Below are 21,023 nucleotides of genomic sequence, written 5' to 3'. Positions count from 1 at the left end.
ATTGAATTCCCATCTATAATCATCTTCAGAGCATCTTAGACACAATTTTTTTGCAAGATTATTGTGTATTTTTCATTTGAAATGGTCAGTTTTTAATGAAAATCATTAAGCAAATCGTAGTTGCTCTCCATCGTACCATTGCACCACCCAACTAGTCATCATGGTACAGCAATTTGCATACAATTATTTTGCACTGAATTTACCAAGTAATGTAATTTAAACATTTAATTAGTTTACTTGAAAAACAAAAAGACTGTATGTTGCTTGATTTTATTTATAATGCATGAAATACAATATAATGACAATTGACTGATTTATGGTTACATGACCTTATACACCTGCTGTATCAAATTTGATACGTCTTTTTTAACACAGTTTTACTAAACCATAGATTATGAAATATTAAGTAATTTCACATTGCATCAACCCAGTAACTGTTCCTATTGAGGTTTCACAAAAAAAAATTACATTTTTTTCTTACCATAACGTTTTCAAAATTGGCAAAGTTCTTCTGAAAAGTTTATGGCAGTCTTGTAGCATGGCTGGAAAGCCCTCTAGTGGTAGTAAGAAATCACATTTCTTACTACCACCTGGTGGATGATCTATGTACTGCATGTATATAATTGTATACATTGGGTTTTTCAGGGGAAAATTTTTTACACTGTCATGTGGAGGGCTCAAAAACTCATGTATCACATATAATACGTTTGGCTTTATAGGGGTAAGTATGGAACGTAGGTAAAAGATTGAGGTAGTGTGGATCTGTAGGGGTTTGATTCAGCAGGCTATGCAGACTGTACCTCAGGGGTCCAAGAGAATATAAGTGAGATCTGAGAGCATTGGTACTTCTTACAGACATTGTACTTCTTTAGACAAACTGACACAATTTAGCTGATTTATCTCTTCATTTTTTATATTATGCTGTTTCCATTATTGCATTTAGATAGCCTAAAACCAGACTAAAAACTAAAGGTGATCGTGCCTTTATGGCAGTGGCACCGAGGCTCTGGAATAACTTGCCTTGGCATGTTAGATCAGCAGGCTCCTTTGAGGTTTTTAAATCCTCTTTAAAATCACATTTCTTCTCCCTGGCTTTTAATCATGTCTAAGTGGACATTTGGCAAAATTTTATTTTTAATTTTATTTTATTCTAAAATGTATTTTAATTGAAACATTCATCTTATTCTATTTTTATGTGTTTATGTATTTTAGCCTTAGCTTTTATCTTATGTTCCTTAACTGCGAGTCCTGTACAGCACTTTGGTCAACCCCGGTTGTTTTAAATGTGCTTTATAAATAAAGTTTGAGTTGAGTTGAGTTGAGATATAAAATGGGGGTAAATACTATGAAAAAAAAATTTGTGATATGCAAAAGTAGCCATACATTGAAATCAGCTATTTTATTTTCTATTTCATTTACAAGAATATAGAAAACTAATAGAAAGCTAGATGTGTTGCATAAAGAGAAAAAAATAAATTCATTCAGCAACACTGATATGGAGTCAGAGGCAGAAATTCCTGTTTGGTTAGTTAAATGTGTGTAATGTGTTGTGGGCGGGCTTATGCCTAAGGTGTGTGAGAAACATGTTTCTATCAGGTGATTTATTGGCACAGAGATTTTTATGAACCTCTGAAGGACAATTCATTAGATTCGACTGAACTTTTCAATAGAAGATAAAGAAGAAGTTGTGGAGTTGTCGTCTCTTTAAAAATGAGAGAAGCCACATATATGGTAAGTAGGTCACACCAAGTAAATATTTCTATAGTTTTTTTCTTGTAACTCAGAGTTAGCCCAAGTAATGAGTAATCTGCTTACCATAAGAGCTCTTCCATAAATACTTGAATTTAAACATAGATAGAAAAAAAATATATATTTTTTATTGAGAGTAATAGATTTTTAAACTAGATTACAAAAAATTTATATGTTTGAGACTCTTTTCCCAGGTGAAGTCTTACTGTAACAATTATTTCTCTCTTCCTTGAAAAGAAAATAGTGGATGTACTGTAGATAGACATATTTATAACTCTGTATTCTTAGCTTTTATTTTGTTTTTTTCTAAAGTTTATATAGTTTTAACAATTTGTACAATTGAATTGTTTGAGATGGAAGTCAAAAGTCCTACAAGTGGTGTAGCGACTACCAACCACCTTTTTGTCGCTTGCGGGTGCGGGGAATCTGGGATTTAACACGCTTAAAAGAGGAGATGGAAACCAGGATATGAGGTATGGGCGTTCCCATTTATTGAAGTACGTTTGTATATGAACAAACTTTCCAAACAATCAGAGTAGCGGTCTTTACATCAAGTGAGATGGACAGGTAACTATGGAGAATGTGAAAGATAACAGAGTTTAACCGGAGGACGCAGGCTATTGTGTGCCAAAGAAAGCGGTAAAAACCGTATGACCTCCCGTCACCCAAAACCCTTTCTGCCCCCTCACGTCTTACCTATAAAGCATTCCCCTCCACACCGCCACCAGTGGTAGAGCAGAATATAGGTCACCGCCACCCAAAACAAATAACCCAGAAACAAACCATACCTAAACACCAACAACTATAAATGGCTCCTACACACCGGCCCCAATTGTGTAGACAGCACAATTCAACAAACATCAAAACAGGAGCCCCAGAAATGTACAGGCCCAAGCATTTTTTATTTTTTTATTTTTTTTTAAGTTGGTTCAAATGGCTTCTTGAAGAAGAAATATTTTGGAGATGGGTCTTTCCAGTTGTCCTGTTTGTGTCTTCAACTGTACAGCACGCACAAGTCCATGTTTATCTGGGTAAGTATTTGTAACTCTTCCGAGGATCCAAGAACCACGAGGAGCAGAACGATCCACAACCACTACGATATCGTCAACAGCAAAACTTCGCCGAGGTCTGGACCATTTCTGTCTTTCTTGCAGCAAAGGTAGATATTCCTTTGTTCATCTTTTCCAGAACAGGTCGGAGAGGTACTGCACTTGCCTCCAACGTTTCCTGAGGTAAACATCACTTTCTTGAAAAACACCAGGAGCAACAGTAGGCCTTCCTTTGAACAGCAGAATATGATTTGGAGTTAGAGCTTCCAAATCATTTACATCATCCGAAACCTTTGTAATGGGGCGATCATTAAGGATAGCTTCCACTTCACATAGAATGGTTTGAAGACTTTCGTCATCCAAGGTTTGCTGGTGAAGAACGGAAAGTAACACCCTTTTGACCATTCTGATGAGCCGTTCCCACACTCCTCCATGATGGGATGCAGCAGGTGTGTTAAAAATCCAGTCAATCTCTTTCAACAACAGGGCTTGATGGATTTTTGTATGATCTACAGCTCCCAAAGCCTCCCTTAACTCACGCTCTGCACCAATAAAATTGGTGCCATTATCTGATCTCATTTGCCGTACTGGACCTCTGCGACATACAAAACGCCTGATGGCATTGATGCAGGAGTCAGTTGTTAATGAATGAGCCACCTCCAAATGTATGGCTCGACTGGCCATGCATGTAAAGATAACACCGTATCTTTTAACCATAACACGCCCTCTCTTGACCTCAATGGGCCCAAAGTAGTCCACACCTACATTAGTAAACGGTGGGAATTCTGGACAGACTCGTTCCTGTGGCATATCAGCCATTTTCTGCTCTGCTGGTTGTCCTCTGTGGCGTCTACATACAACACATTCAGATAATATCTTTCTGCAAGCTGAGTTGGCGCGAGTAATCCAGTATCTTTCTCTGAGAGCTGACAGCATATGATTTCTACCTGCATGACCAAGCTGCTGGTGGAGGTCTCTCAGAATTAGTTTGGATACATGCTGGTCTTTAGAGAGGATCAAAGGATGTTTCTGTTCCTCAGGTAGGACTGAGCGACTAAGCCTACCCCCCACTCTCAATAAACCTTGATGTAGTACTGGATCAAGCCTGTAAATGTTGCTTGTGTTCTTAACAACAGATGCTCCACTTTGCAGATCTTTAATTTCCTCTCTGAAGCTGGCATGCTGGCTGTAACGGATAATGGCAACCTCTGCCTTAGAAATGTCCTTTACTGTAAGAAGTTGTTTACAAATGGCAGCTCTGTTCTTTCTCATCTCCTCTTCCATCCTCCTAGGAGCTATAGAAGCGTCAACAGAGGGACCCGTTGCCATCAACTCTTTCCTCTTCGTACTCATGCTGAGCAGAACATCCTTTAATTTGAGCAACCAAGCAACTGAAATCTTAAGTTTGGCCCAGCTTGAAAAATAATGGACAAACTTAGTAGTAGCATCATGCGGTTGTGTGTCAATGGCATTTATCAGTATATCTCTTTTCACCTCTGGGTCCTCAGAACAAACAGGCTGGGGTTCAAAGGGCTCTGGCCACTCCTGCTCGGGCCTTTGGAGGAAATCCGGGCCATTTATCCACCTCTTGCATGACATAAAGCTGTCTGCAGAAAGACCTCTGGAGGCCTCATCTGCTGGATTGGACTTGGAACTGATGTACCTCCACTGAAACACATTGGTAGCCTCTCTTATTGCAGCCACTCTATTTGCAACGAAGGTGTGAAATCGTTTGGTATCATTACTGATGTATCTCAACACCGTTTGACTGTCTCTCCAGAAGAATGAGCTATTCAGCTGGATAGAGAGCTCCCTTTTCAACATTCTGTCCACCTTGACAGCCAACACAGCGGCAGTGAGTTCAAGGCGGGGAATTGTTGTCTGCTTTAATGGAGCTACTCTAGCCTTTCCAAGCATGAAAGCCAAATGCACATTTCCTCCTTCATCTTGTACCCTCAAATAAGACACTGTTCCATATCCATGGTCACTACCATCTGCAAAATGATGCAACTGGACAAGTAAACGTCCTTTAAAACTACTTGGCTTGATGCAACGCCTCACTTTAAACCCTGCTATTTTCTCCAGGTCCTGATACCATGATGACCAAAACTGTGACATAGACTGGGGAATAGGGTCATCCCAAGACAAATTTTGTCTACATGCTTCCTGTAACAACAACTTAGGTTGCAAAGTGTAAGGTGCCAAGAAGCCAAGAGGGTCATAGATTGAACTGACCATTGAGAGAATGCCACGCCTAGTGTGAGGCTTTTTTTCCACAGCAAGTTCAAAGCAAAATGTATCACTCTCTGCACTCCAGCTGAGGCCCAGCGCTTTCTCCACAGGCAGCCTGTCTCGTTCCAGGTGAAGTTGTCTTGTTGGTTTGGAGCGCTTTTCTTCTGGAATGGTTGACAACACTGCTCGGCTGTTGCTTGTCCATTTCAACAGCTGAAATCCTCCCTTTGAGCACAAATCAGTGAGATGCACCACCAACTGTACTGCCTCTTGCTCTGTGGCCACAGACTTCAAACAGTCGTCAACATAAAAATTTTTGTAGATGGTGTCAGTCACATACTTGTTGTAGCTGTTTGTATTATCTGCTGCTGTCTTTCTTAGAGCATAATTGGCACAGCTTGGTGATGAGACAGCTCCAAAGATATGCACTTTCATCCTGTGTTCGACTGGTTTGACCGATGTATCTCCTAATGGCCACCACAAGAAGCGGAGAAAATCCATATGTTTCTCTGACACCTTCACTTGATGAAACATAGCCTGGATGTCTGTCATCAATGCAATGTTCTCCTCTCGGAATCGGGTGAGCACACCGAACAGGGAATTTGTAAAATCAGGCCCCTGTAGCAGCTGGCTATTCAACGAGGTGCCTTTATAGCTTGCTCCACAATCGAACACCACTCGCAATGTCCTCTTCTTTGGGTGGTAAACTCCGTGGTGGGGCAGATACCACACACCTCCATCCTTGGGTTCCAGCTGGTCATGAGGAACAACCTCAGCATAGCCTTTGTCAATTAGGTCAGTAACAAATGCTGTATATTCTTCCTTATAGGCCTTGTTCCTGTCAAATTTTCTTTTGAGACTTTGAATGCGTTGCTCCACAATACATCGGTTATTGGGCATGATTGTTTCATCCTTATTAAAGGGCAAATCCATGCAGTAATGTCCATCTTGGATACAAGCTGATTGCTCCAATATTTTCATAAACTTCTTGTCCTCCATTGACATTTCATGCTCCTCTTGCAGTGTCTTCTCACTGAACTCCATATTGTATTGAGACACCAACAGCTCCTCCAATTTGACAATGGAAATCCGATTAGTGTAAGCAGTAGGACAGCCTTTCTGACCACCATTTCCACTCCTTAAAGGTCCGTTTATGACCCATCCTAATAGGGTTCTCACGGCATAGGGTCCATCACCTTTGCTGTTTATAATCTCCCATGGCTCCAGGAGCTTTGGTGCGTTTGTCCCAATCAAAAGTCCAACATCAGCATCCAATTCTGTGATCTTAATTTTTTTTAAATATTCCCATTTCTCAACATCTTGCTGACGGGGAATGTTGGTCTTTGAAACGGGAATAGTTTCTTGGGTGTAGACCTCTGGAAGCTCTATGAAGTTGTTTTCTTCCAGCTCAGAAATTTCCAGTCCAGAAACACAGTGGCTAGGCACCACTTTTTCTTGACCCATGGTGCACAGCAGAATATTAGTCCTTTTACTTTGTAGATTTAGATGGTTCATTAGCCTACTGGTGATAAAAGTGGCTGTACTCCCAGGATCTAAGAAGGCATAGGTCTGCAACACCGTATCTCCTGTCTTAGACCTAACTTTAACTGGAACAATAGATAAAGTACAGTCGTGGTCCCCGGCCCCAGTACAAGAACCAACCTGGTGAGACACAAACGCACTACTTACTGATGGTTCTTCACTGTCTAGATGCAGAATAGTGGGGTGTTTTAGATAACATTTGTCGCAGGTGAGCCGACTCTTACACTCCTTACTGATGTGTCCAACCTTTAAGCATCCAAAACATACTCCTTTCCCTCTCAGGAATTCAATTTTCTCCTTGTGAGAAATTCTTTGCAGTTCTTGACACTTTGATATTAGATGAGGCTGTTCGCAGTAAAGACAGGAGAATGAAGGAGGATTGTTTTGGACAATTGGCTGCTTGTAAAATGTTGGTGCAGAGGCACTATCCGGTGCTGAAACTGATGTTACAAAGCTGCTGCCTTTGATGTTGTCCTTTAATAAGGATTTAGACTTAAATGGTCCCCTAATTACAGGGCTTGGGTTGGTGTCAGAGATGTCTCCAAACAGTGGATGGGACAGGATCTTTACTTGTTGTTCAAGAAAGTTGACCAAATCATTAAATGTGGCTCGGAAGCCTTGCCGCTCTTGTAGTTTATAAGCTGTTATTCTCCATCTTTCACGGAGCTTATAGGGCAACTTCATGATTACTTGTCTCATATGAGATAGAATGTTCAACTCCTCCATGTACTGTATTTCTAACATGGCATTACAGCAGCCACGTAAAAACAAGGCGAATTCCTGCAATGCTTCAACATCCTCAGATTTTATGACTGGCCAGGCAAACACCTTCTCCATATATGCAGAAGCAATGTGATGTTCATTTCCAAAATGCTCCATTATGAGTTCCTTTGCTCGCTGGTAGCCCTGCTGTGATGACATGTGCATGCAGCTCCTGACCAGCTCCCTTGGCTGCCCTCTGGTATATTGCTCTAAAAAGTACAGACAATCCTGATAATTGTTTGTTCTTTCTTCCACACAATGTTCAAAAGCTCTTAGGAAAGATATGCACTCCAAAGGATTGCCATCAAAAACTGGGATCTCACGCTGAGGAAGAGTAGCTGATAACTGCTGCTGAACGAGCATTGATGTGATTTCATTCTGTTTTTGCATAATGGTACAGATTACATTATCATTTGGAATTGATGGATTATTTAATTGTTGTTGCATTTGTGCCTTGTGTGTTACTCGTAATTGTAGATCTGATGGTTGAAAGGGAAAAGTGTTTAGTTTGGAGTTGACGTTTACAGAAGGTAATCCATCCAACTTTGAATCTGGTTTAACAGCGCCATACAGTGGTTGTTTCGGGTAGTGCGGCTGATCTTCTGGTTTTATACTGCTATAAACCTTTTTCCTCACAGCTGGCGCAGAGGGAGCAGTTGCTGTAAAACCCATCGGGGTGTTTGTGGCAGCATTGGGCACAAATTCTGTCGCCTGTGGGTTGAATTCAGCGCGTCTTTGCTCTTTAAGTCCCTTACTGACATAAGAGTTCATTCCATCGGACATCGATTTAGATTTTCCTCCAACGCTACTGCTTTCCAACACAGAAAGGCGTGCTGCTGCAGCTGCTAATTGCGCATCCAGTTCCAGTTGTTCCTTTTTCTTTCTTATCTTGTCAGCTTCCAGTCTGTGTCTCTGCTCTAATTCCTCCAATTCATGTTTCCTTTTCAAAGCCTCTGCCTTTGCCAGTAAAGCTGCTTGATCAGCCAGGGCTCGTTTACGAGCAGAGGATGTGCTGGACGCATAACTGCGCTTAGAACGCTTACTTGAGACGTTTGAAGCACTATCCTCAGGGTTTACGTTATCTTCGACCGCACCACAACAGTTCTCCACTTGAACGTTAGCAGCATCAAGTTCATTACACGCCTTCAAATTTTCTTTCAACCAGGTGTTCACTTTATTCACAAACTCATTATTTGCGCCTTCTTTCTCCTGAAACCAGGCATTTTGTCTTTGTTGCTCATCCTCGGGCAAATTAAAATTATTTAACAAGTTGTCGTGGAGAGATGATGCCTTTTCACACAACGTATTGAACTCTTGTATGTATTGTTTAACCTCAGAAACATTTTTATTTGACAACCACAGCTCTGTTATTTTCGACTTTATTTTACTTGCATTTTTAAACACTTCGCTTCTTTCCTTTTGCACCTTTTCAAATGCAAATACAGTACCCTTTAGCGAAAGTTTCCTTTGTCTTTTTTCAGCTTGTGTGCCCATAGGCTCAGTTTCATCATTAATATCACTCATTTTCCACGGTGGCTTAATAAAGACAGTAACGTGCTGCGTTACGTTGCTCCTGCTTTACGTTGTCAGAAACGTTCCAAACTGCAGAACACCAGCGCATTTACATTAGTGGCTGTTGAATATTCACACTTTGAAACATGAATGAAAGAAAGCCATCACATTAGTCCTTGGCAATAAAGAGTATTAACTCCAGAAGACGGCCCGACGCCGTTGCGCATCAAAATCCAATCCAACACGCCCAGCTTTATATTTAATAAGGATGACTGCACTCACCGGAGATGTCTTGATGGTATTCGTGCCTCATACCTTATTGTTTGATTGATCTTACTTAAGATGACAGCGATGGATGGCTGGATAAATCCTTCCTTTGTTGTGCAGGTGAGCTAGGACAGTGCGACATGACGTGCGCCCAACTTATCCAGGTGAGTCGTCCTCTTAATCCAAAAAGGTCGAGGTTTTTACTTTGTGTAGCGACTACCAACCACCTTTTTGTCGCTTGCGGGTGCGGGGAATCTGGGATTTAACACGCTTAAAAGAGGAGATGGAAACCAGGATATGAGGTATGGGCGTTCCCATTTATTGAAGTACGTTTGTATATGAACAAACTTTCCAAACAATCAGAGTAGCGGTCTTTACATCAAGTGAGATGGACAGGTAACTATGGAGAATGTGAAAGATAACAGAGTTTAACCGGAGGACGCAGGCTATTGTGTGCCAAAGAAAGTGGTAAAAACCGTATGACCTCCCGTCACCCAAAACCCTTTCTGCCCCCTCACGTCCTACCTATAAAGCATTCCCCTCCACACCGCCACCAGTGGTAGAGCAGAATATAGGTCACCGCCACCCAAAACAAATAACCCAGAAACAAACCATACCTAAACACCAACAACTATAAATGGCTCCTACAAGTGGTATAGATTTTGCACACTTTGACGCTTTCAGCAAAGCATAACTAACCAGTTTTAAAGGCACATAATCACGATATTTGACATTTTTTAAATGTATACCACAGTAACCGTAACATAACATTTTTATAACAGATTATGGTGTTCCACTCGCACAGTATTTGTTATCTTGGTCTGTTAAACGTAAATAATTTGTTATTAAATATAGAGTTTCTGTGTATATTTAAAAACAAAACAGAATCATACATACAGACTTAAGGCCAGCAACTTTTCAACAACTGTTTATTAACTACTGGTACCATTAATTTCTTAAACACAGAACAGAACAGTATTGGTATTTTATTTTTAATACTTTCAGTATTGTAGCCTTGAACATCAGTTATGCTTTCTGTTTTTCATGGGGCTTCAGCATACAGTGCACCTCGCCACGGTGTCATCATTCCTCACCATGGCCGGTTCTAGACAGGGGCCAACAGGGGCCAGTGCCCCTGTAGATCATGTCCTGGTCCCTGTTATGGCCCCTGTACTGAAGACATAATACTAATTCTAATGATGATATGCACTAGAACAGACGTGGTTACTGATAGGTCCTTTGGATCTATTTCATTCTTTTTCTTTATAAATTCCGTTATTATTTACAAATTCTTATTCAAAAACTGTGATAGCTTCAGTGGTATTGAGATAGGATCTCAGTTTTCATCTGTTAAATATTTTTTTTCACAATAAATAGAATAAAAAATGCTCTAATTATTACAGATGAATTTAACAGTTTTTCTTGAATTCTAATTTCAATTTTATAGAAAACTGTAGTTTTAACTTAAATTAAGACAAAAATATTTAAAATTAAATGTATATTGACCTCAAAAGAAATAGAATCTTTATTGAACCTAATTGAAAAGAAATTTCTCTTTATGCAGCTCTCTTAATATATTTGAATCTCTTGCCCGTTTTTTTTTTATTTCATGCTCTTCTGTGCCCCCTTGAAAACATGTTGCCCCCCTCCTGGCCCCCTGGTACATTTGGTCTCGATCCGACACTGCTCCTCACCTTCCCTGGAAGTGGATATACTTTAGTATATTCTGCTGTAAAATTAGTCCTATATTTTTGTTTTTTTACTTGAGGATTCAACCTCTGCCGTTTCACAGGATGCACAGCTTTGAGTGAAGTGACTGCCTGAGAGTCACCAAGAAAACTTATCGGACTGATCCAATCAGCTCTCTGAGAACCAGTCATCTGGAACGCTCACTGAACAGAGCATCGCTTTGTACAGATACGCTGCACAGGTTTCACCAGCAACCTCCTCCGCACACCCCGCTCTCTCTTGTTGTCTGCGCAATCTCAGCAGTTCTAATCCACACATGATGCACGAGTTATTGTACTGCCTGCTGGCTCTCACTCGCATTAAAAAAACACCACCTTGCATAGTCTAAAATCCGGGATAATTTATCCGACTCGCAGGCATACGTGAACAACTATCTATATCAGGGAGACTCTCGGAACTTCCGGGAGACTTGGGATGTCTGAAAATTGGTCAACAAGCTTAAGTAATAAAGGGAATTAAGGGTGGAACTCCCAGTGTGGTTGCAAAGAAAAATCCAAGATCAAGTGTAAGTGCAAGAAAATGATTTCAAGAGGGATAAAATTCAAGTGTGCTGGTTAGTTGCGCAGTATAACCTTTGCAGTAAACCTAAGCTCAGAAATATCTCAGATGTCATTCCAAAGTTGATAGAAACATGATTAAATGTCATTGCCAACACTCCTATGGGTGTTAGCAATGCTTTTAAGCCCCAGTTGGTTTTCCGAGAGGCATTATCGCTCAGTTGGTACTTCCAGGCCTTATTTTGTAACTGCGTCTTACCTACCATCTGTCTTTTTGGTTGTTCACATATGTTTATGTCAGTTCTTCCCAGCTGTTTTTGGGGTCTATTTTGTTATCCATCCATTTTCTGTCACGCTTATCCCAAGCGGGGTCGTGAGGGGTGCTACTGACTCCAGCTGTCTACAGGCGAGAGGCGGGGTAAACCCTGGACAGGTCGCCAGTCCATCGGAGGGCAACACATAGACACACAGAGACAAACAACCATGTACACACACACTCACACCTAAGGACAATTTAGGAAAGCTGATTAACCTAACAGTGATGTTTTTGTACTGTGGGGGCAAGCTGGACTTCCCAGAGGGAACACACGCATGCTCATGGAGAACATGCAAATTCCATGAAGAAAGGCCCCAGGCCGGGAATCAAACCCAGAACCTTCTTGCTGCAAGGCGACCACTGTGCCTCTCTATTTAGTTAAATATTTCAAATGGGCTATTTGTACACAACTATATTTAGTTTGATAATTACCAATACTGGTGATTACTTTGATGCTCAAACTTTTTCTCTTAGCCCCTCTACTCCATCCTACTAAATTTCTATTGAAAAGTTTTAAGTGGTGGAATTGTTGTGCATGAATTTGTTCAGTGAATGGCAATCACTGAATACGTTCATATTTTTAGTGAATAGTGAACTAAAAGGATCGGTTTGGAAGTGATGAATGTAAACGAGAGTGACGTTCGCTCTGAGGATAATGAGCAACAAACACAGCCGTTCATTTGATAACACTTTTTATTGGATAACAGCACTTTTCATGGCAAACAGCATGACAGACCAACATGTCTGCTGCTAGTACTAGTCTGTGCAATTCGGACTCATCTACAGGTATTTCTGATGCCAGTTAAAAAATTACCTTTACTATTGGGTTGTTCCTGATGCAATGCATCTAGTTTGTTCAGAGTCTCTCCCTGGTCTGGGTGTCAGACATAATTGGGTTAATTTCTGGGTAAACAAGTTTTGTCAGTTTATCTTCCAACAGTTCATACCCCAAAGCAAAACTGTAGTTTGTTATAATTAAAGTGCTTTCGCCGTCCTCGCCTAGTGCTTTCACGGTCCTAGGCAACCTATTCTCATTATGAGTGCGTGTGAAATCATACGAAAAGTTATGCACCGTAATTTTGTACGTTTTGGACGTTTTTTTCGTCGTATGTGCATGCGCATCTGACGCACCATTCACGAATATAGAATATAAATTACAATTAGTCCTAACCCTGACCCTAACCCTAACCCTAAGATATAAAACAGCAAGCAACGTAGTTAGAGACATGAATAAGTGATGATTGCACTGTTTTTCCCATTTTTACATCCGTCCGCAGATCTGTTTTTTTTTCTGTCTGCCAGCGCATGCGCACTGATGTGGTTTTTTGAGGAAAATCGTCCAAAACGTACGAAATAGTGTGCATAACTTTTCGTACAATTTCATACGCACTCATAATGAGAATATGTTGTCCTAGGATGTGATGACCGTTCAAGAACTAGAGGAGGTGTCTCAGCGAAAGAAATACTGCTAAGAGCTTCAGATAATTTATGTGGGACCGCTGCAGGTTCTGGCTCCAGAGACCTCTTACATAACGGCCCTTGTAAATTCCTCCCAATCCTGACAGGCTTGCGTCTGTGGTGATCCCCTTCTGTGAGACCAACAGACCTTATGGCACACCCTGCCTTCAGGAAGCCCGGGTGGTGCCAGGGGCACAGCACCCCAAAGCACTGTGCTGTCACCGCCACCCTCTGTACACCATGTTGCACCAGGCAGCGTGTGACTGCAGCTGCCCAACGCTGAAATCCTCTCATGTGTAGAAAGCCGAGGGGAAGAACTTGGATGACGGAAGCAAAAAGTCCCACAAGCCGAAGGTACAATCTGAAAGGGACTGATCGGAGCAGGCGAAATGAATTGAGACAAGATTCCAGTGTGTCCACCCTGTCTGCCGACAGACTAGCAGTGAATAAAACTGAATCCAGTGCTAATTCCAGAGAGATTATAGTTTGTACCTAAAGCACTTTTCTCTCAGTTCAACACGAAACCCGGATTTAGTAGGTGGCAAACGAGCATCTGTGTGTGCACCACAGCTTCTTTTTGGAATTGTGCCAGAAGGAGCCCATCGTCCAAATAAGTGACGAAGCGGATGCCCCACACAAATACTCTCGGGCTCAAGGAGAGGCCAAATGGGAGCACTGTAACAGACGCCCTGAAAAGCGAATCTCAGATATTTCCTGTGTGGTGTGTACACTTAGAGATGCAAATATGCATCCTTTAGATCTCTGGAGGTAAACCAATCGCCCCTTTGATTTACCAAAATAGGGATGCGTGTGTGAGACTGGGCCTGATTGCTCCTTTCCTCAGCAGTGCAGAGATTTCTTTCAGCAGTGTGCAAACAGAGTTTCCCGGAGCCTAACTGGAAATAATGCCGGAAAAATTAGTGTTCTTCGGGGACATTGGCAGCCATGGGTGCAGGTGTGCTGCTGCCACCGGTTCTACTGCAGACATGAGGTGGATGGTCAGTTTTTCCATGACCTCGCATTCCGGCGGTCGTTCCAGGAGACCGCTACCTCGTCCAAGAGGTCAGGGAAAAAATAGTAAGCAACTGTTTGGCTGCCTGAGTGGTCTCGGGGAATTTCTGAGGCTGTAGCTATCCCTTTGCCTTCCCGGTGAGCCAACCGGGACCTGTTTGCTCTGCAGCCTCTAGGCTTGTAATGTCATCCTCATCATAATCCTTCTCTCAGATGACTTCATCTTCATCCTTGTAGTACAGCTCCTGGACATCCTCAACTGGCGAGAGTGAAGCGGCTAAATCTGATTGGGAACCCCAGCTGGCCTTAGCACTCAATCTTTTATGGACAATCCTCCCCGGTTTGTCGTTGTTGCTGGGCAGATGACCAGCTAGCTTGGCACGCTAGCCATCTACAGAGGCAGTTCAGTGTGAAGCGGGAACAGTCCGCACATGAACCCAGGGCATCAACTGTCAGGCAGTGTTCCAGCCCAAGACATGTCGAGCACACACGGTATGGGTCCTAGATTGAAATTATTTTCCCACACCCACAAAGGCGAGCCTTTGTGCTGCAATCTCCACTAGTGTGAGGGGAAGCAGGGTCCCTTCCTGTAGTTAGTTACTGTAGCCAGCCAAACAGCCCAGAACAGGTGATATTAGCTGGTTTGCTAATATAGGGAGTAATACCTACAGACTATGGTGAAGAATGGAGTTGTAGCAGCTAGAACCTGATAACAGAGAGTTAGCTAAAAAAAACTTCACCTTCTAAGGACGGTTTAGCTAGTGTGCTGTGAGAGAAGCCTCATAGCAAGAAGAAGTTTTTGAATGGTGCTGTGTCGTGGGGCAAGCTACTTATAGGATAGGTGATGTGGATGTCGTGATCACCAACCAATCAGGATTGGCATAATGAGATAAATGCTCCTGAGCAATATGGCGAGGGGCGTATCCCATAGTGAGACATTGAAACGAAAGCTATGAATGAGAACTGACAACATATTAACTAAAAGCAGTTAATAGGACTAAGACTATGAATAAAATCTGACAACCAATTAAAGGAATAGTACACCCAAAACATGATTAGCCTTCATTTTCTACTCACCCCCATGCTGAACAACACCCTGGAGTACTTTTTTGATATCTCAAATGCATCTGGAGATCTGGGAGGCTTCTTGCTGTCTGCTGACATTCAAATAATGGAGGTCTATGGGGCCTGAGACAGAAAGGTCCATAAAAGTCCACAAAAAACATGTCAATATTCCTCCATACTGCTCGTCCAATGTATTCCAAGTGTCCTGAGTGGGTAACATCCAGAATTTACTTGAAACGAAGTCATTTAGAATGTTTTTAGAGCATAAACAGTAGTGTATAGGATTTCCTGAAGCCCTGCGCGTTCATGACGCTACGGAAGCCGGCAGACCAAACCAGATGAAAGTGCGCATTCAGCGTCTGCTCTGCCAATAATGCAAGCGTAGAAGAAGAAATGTGCTGTTTACCTGTGCAAAGAAAGAAACAACGAAAGAAAAATGTCTGAGGACTTCAGTGTTGAGGAAGAGCGTGAGTTCTTTGCCGAGCTGAATGCGCACTTTCGTCTGGGTTGGTCTGCCGCGGTTTCCGTAGCATCGTGAACACGCTTTCAGGAAATCCTATACACTACTGTTTATGCTCTAAAAACATTCTCAATGACTACGTTTCGAGTAAATTCTGGATGCTGCCCACTCAGGACACTTGGAATACATTGGACGAGCAGTATGGAGGAATATTGAAACGTTTTTTGTGGACTTTTATGGACCTTTCTGCCTCGGGCGCTGGGCACCTCCATTATTTGAATGTCAGCAGACAGCAAGAAGCCTGCCAGATCTCCAGATGCATTTGAGATATCAAAAAAGTACTCCAGAGTGTTGTTCAGCATGGGGGTGAGTAGAAAATGAAGGCTAATCATGTTTTGGGTGTACTATTCCTTTAATCAAAAGCAGTTAATAGGACAAAGACTAAAATCTCCAGACTAAAAGTAGCCTAATGGGAAAGAGGTATATACATTTTTTTTCCTCAATTTACAATACATTTTAGTCAAACGACTATAGGCAAACACTTATTGAAAAATGTTTAAACTGACACTGGTTAAATGTTGCATTCAATTTGGATAAGCCTCTTGAAATAATGTGTCTGATGTAGTGGTGGGCCGTTCTCGGCGTTAACATGCTGCATTATCGCCAGACTGTCACGGGCATTAAAAAAATATCACTGTTAATCTATTCTCAAATTTGGTTAGGGAGATGGGTCTATTGCTATGATGAATTAGCTCAGATCTATATCTGGTGTGGATGTATATCGGGGGGCGAGAACGAATCAGTCTTGTGTGTCAGCCTGCTGTTAACACTTTGAGCATAACGTGTTAACAATGATGCAGTTATAAAGCCACAGAGCTTGCTTCAGGGAAATTTAATTTTAAGAACTCCGATCAGCATGGTTAAAGATGATGGGCTTGAGCTTGTTCTCCAGGCGGCCACAGGTGACTCATTTTACAAACTACCTGCAGGGCAAACTATCATGAGGAGTATACATGAGAAGCATGCCATGGAGAAAACAGCAAAAGATGAGAAGTTGGTTGGGGCGATAGTGGCGTTGGATGTAGGAGTTTGCCCTGAAATGGAAGGGTTGACAGTTCAAGCCCCGGCTCTGACTTTCATTGTCGTTGTGTCCTTGGGCAAGACACTTCACCTGCATTGTCTACTGATGGTGGTCAGAGGGCCCGGTGCCACCAGTGTACAGCAGCCCTGCTTCTGTCAGTGAGCCCCGGGGCAGCTGTGGCTACAATGTAGCTTGCCACTAGGGGTGTAAATAATAATCGTTTTGTATCGATGCATCGATCCAAAAGCCGACGATCCGATGCATCGACACGTCGCAAGATAATCGATTCATGTTTTTTTTTCCTCCGGTCTATTTTTATCCATTTGCTCCTGGGCGTAATTCTCCCTCCCGTGCTGCGGTGCCGCTAAACCTATTTTGCCCTCCTACCGCGCTTCCTGGTTATACTCTTACAGCAGTTTGTTGCAGCAAGCTTCACACAGACATTTTTAAATTATGCTCAGTATTGAAGCGTGGTCTGTGCTACACACTGTGGGTCTAGATACGGCCGAGGCGGTGAGGAAGTGGGGACGAGTTTAGTCCGATGACGAAGGGACATGAGGGCAAAAAGAGCGGAGATTCAGCTGGAAAAAGGGTCCCAGCGTTCTCGCGCACCTCGCTCTTCTAGCGGGTCAAACTTCACGAGTTGTTTTCCGCAATTTCGGTCATAAAAACAAAACAAGCCGGCCTCCTGTCTGGTGCACTGTTTGCGGTCAGCTACAATCTGGGAGAGGAGCAGCGGAGCGTCTCTCAAGGGGGCGGTGACGTCAACACTCTGAAGCCTTCTTCTTCTTCTTTTTTTTAATGGCGGTTGGCAAACAACTTATAGGTGCATTACCTGCCACCTTCCAGAATGGAGTATGGACCAGAAAAACTATTATATTCTCCCTAAAATACCCGTTCTTCTTAGAAAATTAAAAATACTACCAAAAACTACATCCCCAGATGACCTTTGAAACAATTCCCTTATATGTAGTTTATTTTTATTCCTGTCTAACTCTCTAAGCAACATCTCTCTTTCCTGAGTATATTTATTAGATTCTAAAAAAATATGTTGGACAGTTTCTCTGGAGCCGAGGTATTGCATTGAACTCATTACACTGATATTGTGCAGTATTTTTGCAGTATTTTTTGATGCAACTTTTCTACTTCTGTTATTTGCTGTTGTTTCTAAAGAAAATGCATAATGATATTACAGCTTTCATTGATTTATTTCAAACTTGAAACTTTGTTTAGCCTGTAAGGTGTAAAAAAAAAAATAATAAAAAAAAAAAAAATAACCGATTAATCGATTAATCGAATCGAATCGTGGTGTATTCTTGAGTATCGAAAATAATCGAATCGTTGGGTCAGGAAATCGATACTGAATCGAATCGCCATGGTGGATGTGATTTACACCCCTACTTGCCACCATCAGTGTGTGCATGAATGGGTGAATGAATGTAGTGTAAAGCACTTTGGTCAAGTCTCCTGACTTGAAATAAGGTGCTATTTAAGTACATACCATTTACCATGTGTAGCACTGACGGGGACCACTTGACACCTTTCAATAACGACAACTATTTCGGTGTCACTGTACACCTCATCGATGAAACATTTTAGTATTATCCCCAAACAAAGTTTGGCCTCAAAGTTGGTCTGCCTGAGTGACTGGAGGAAAAAGGAGATATAGAGCTTGGACTGACTGACACAAAGCTTCTGACTGTAGAAAGTTCTACAGTTCAGAATTCATGTTTATCTGAATAAACCACAAATACATCTTAATGAATATTATTTATTTTCATTGCCAGTTATCAGACTAATGCGCCACCTGGCTTGAGAAACCTGTTCATGACTTACTTTTACTTAATATTATTTAGGTAGCACACACACTTCATCCTCATCTTATCTTATTCTTATCCTTATTTTATTTTCATACTTATATGCTATTTTTACTTACAATATAATTTTCTTTCTTCTGTAAATGATTGCACTGCAAAAAAAATTGTGCAAGGATTAATAATTCTGATTCATGAATCCCTTTGGCAGAACTCAAATGAGCCATTTCAATCTAGATTAATTCCAAGATTACAGTGAGATTAATCTAGATAAAAAAACAAAAAAACAACAGATGATGAATCTGATGAAAAAGTTGACTTTTTACTTTTATATATCCAGTCTATCATCAATGGCCTGCCACGCTCTTACCTCTAGTTTTCTTAATGGCAGCATTATTTTTCTTTTTCAATTTGCAAAATAATTTTTCACACGGTTTCCTAATTAACTCCACAATTTACCGCACAATCTGCTTTTATATGAGGCACAACAAATAAGTTGAACCTATCTTACATTTGTGACAACAAGCAAGCAATGCCTTTTGGTGGAACCCAGTAATCACAGCTTAGGATGTTTTGCCTAAGTTGATGCAGGATAGAGTGTCCGAGTCATACTTTTCTGGGCGAGTTTCATGAAATCCATATCCCTGCTGTTAATGTTTTTATTATGATCCAATACCACAGATATTAACTGTGTTCAATAAGTAGGTGAGGTATTAGACAGGCATGTAGACTTAGTGCTATCAGAATAAATTTGGCAAAATATATACAGGCATTAAATTACTGTTTTTAGCTGTATAACATTTTGAAAACCATCTATGCCTGTTCATTTCTCTCAACTGTTACATTTTTAGCAAAGAAATATTCATGTACCTTTGAGCTTATGGTAGCCTATGTCCAATAAAAAAACTGTGTGGTCAGCAGGATGAGAGCTGTAAAGCTAACAGGCAAATGGAAGTTAAGTCCTTAGAAGTCTTTAGTGGCTGGTTTGGGATTGGGCCATAGAAAATGGAGAGCAGTAAAGTGGAAATATCCAGCAAATAAATAAATCTATAGGATACTAACACAGAAACATACAGAACATTACTTTAAAAAAGGAACTAGTTATAGTAACTTCTCCAGATAAGTAAATTAATTAATATAACAAAATTTGAGTTAGTTTTTGGTTTGCAATAAATGAGCAATAAAGCAGATGAGATGTTTCAGAATTCTATATTTTTGATCATCGACAGCATTTAGCTTGCTATAAGATTAATATAAATACATAAACAGAGATTTCACTATATCAGAAAAAGCAGCAGGGCTGTTTAATCCCAATTATTTCTTTTTGATAAAAAAAAAAATCTTAAACCACGCAAGTGAATTTTGTATAATGCTGAAGAAGAAAAGAGCCTGTTAATTGAAGGCAGGCAGATGTCAGTGCTCAGATGATGTGAGAAGCTTACAGATGTTTCTAACCATTTGCAGCCTTTGTTACAGTAAATAATTAGCAAATCACAGGAACATTTTGAATTCTGCAAGCACTTTTCTTTTATTCTGTTAATTAATCAGTGGCTCTCTGCATCATCGTCACTCCTCTCAGTTTGTGATTATAGAATGCTGAACAGCAACCCACATTACAGCTTCTAAGCCAATTACATGACGTATGCCTCTATCGCAGCTTCAACCAATGAATCAGGGTCACGTATATTCTTCCCGCTGGTCATTGCATTAAAAATGACTCTGCAGCAGAGGAAGATAACTTAGAAAAAGTCACTTTGATAGACTAAGGCTTCATTCACACAACAGGTCTTAAAGTTCAATTCCGATTTTTTTGTGAAATGCGATTTTTTTTGCATTGTCTTTCACATTTCCAAATATATGCGACTTGTATGTGGTCTCCTGTGTGAACTGCGTTCAGACAATGCAAGCATCCTGCATGAGCAGTACAGGATGCAATGACCTCACAAGCAAGCGTGCTCTATGCTTACTGAAGTAAACGTGGATGGTAGTCCTGGAGCACATCTTTCTCAACCTTAAAAACTCAATCTTTTAAAGATGGTTAAAAAAGACTGCTCTCCACATTATCGTCTGCCATGGTTGTTGTTTTTCTAACCGCTTCTGCGTAGCAAGACACAAAATAGTGACCTTTAATGAGTATTAAGGAAGTTTAGGTCGGATGAATGCTGGCTATTTGAAAAGATCAGATTCGTATCGGATTCAGGACGACATAGCCAAGTGGCCTGGGTCGCATTGGAAGAAAATCGGATAAGTGTTGTTCAGACTGCCGTGAAAAGATCAGATACAGTTCGTATATGGGCAAAAAAATTGTAATTATGGTTATTTCAGGCTGCAGTGCGAACAAGTCATAGTGATGCGCTGCATTAGATTGCAAATGGTGCTACTAATGCAATCTAAGTGATTAGTCAGAATACTTTTTCAATAAAGATCTTATAGCCATTGTGTACTCCCAACACTGCAAA

General features: G+C 41.1%; 1 protein-coding gene across 1 annotated transcript in view; it reads left to right on the top strand.

Annotated features, from left to right (window-relative positions):
• The first annotated feature begins 1,581 nt into the window (after positions 1-1,581).
• zmp:0000001114 (suppressor of tumorigenicity 14 protein homolog) overlaps positions 1,582-21,023 on the top strand; it is a 46,050-nt gene continuing 26,608 nt past the window's right edge. Inside the window, exon 1 of the mRNA XM_038267591.1 lies at positions 1,582-1,731. Within this exon, the coding sequence (XP_038123519.1) occupies positions 1,711-1,731 (21 nt within the window). The 5' untranslated portion in view covers positions 1,582-1,710. The remainder of the gene's footprint in view (positions 1,732-21,023) is intronic.

This window comes from Cyprinodon tularosa, unplaced genomic scaffold (genome assembly GCF_016077235.1).
Source record: "Cyprinodon tularosa strain WSP-4 unplaced genomic scaffold, ASM1607723v1 ctg679, whole genome shotgun sequence".
Lineage (NCBI taxonomy): Eukaryota > Metazoa > Chordata > Actinopteri > Cyprinodontiformes > Cyprinodontidae > Cyprinodon > Cyprinodon tularosa.
Note: the sequence above shows the minus strand (reverse complement) of the source record. Positions and strands in the feature narration are given on the sequence as shown.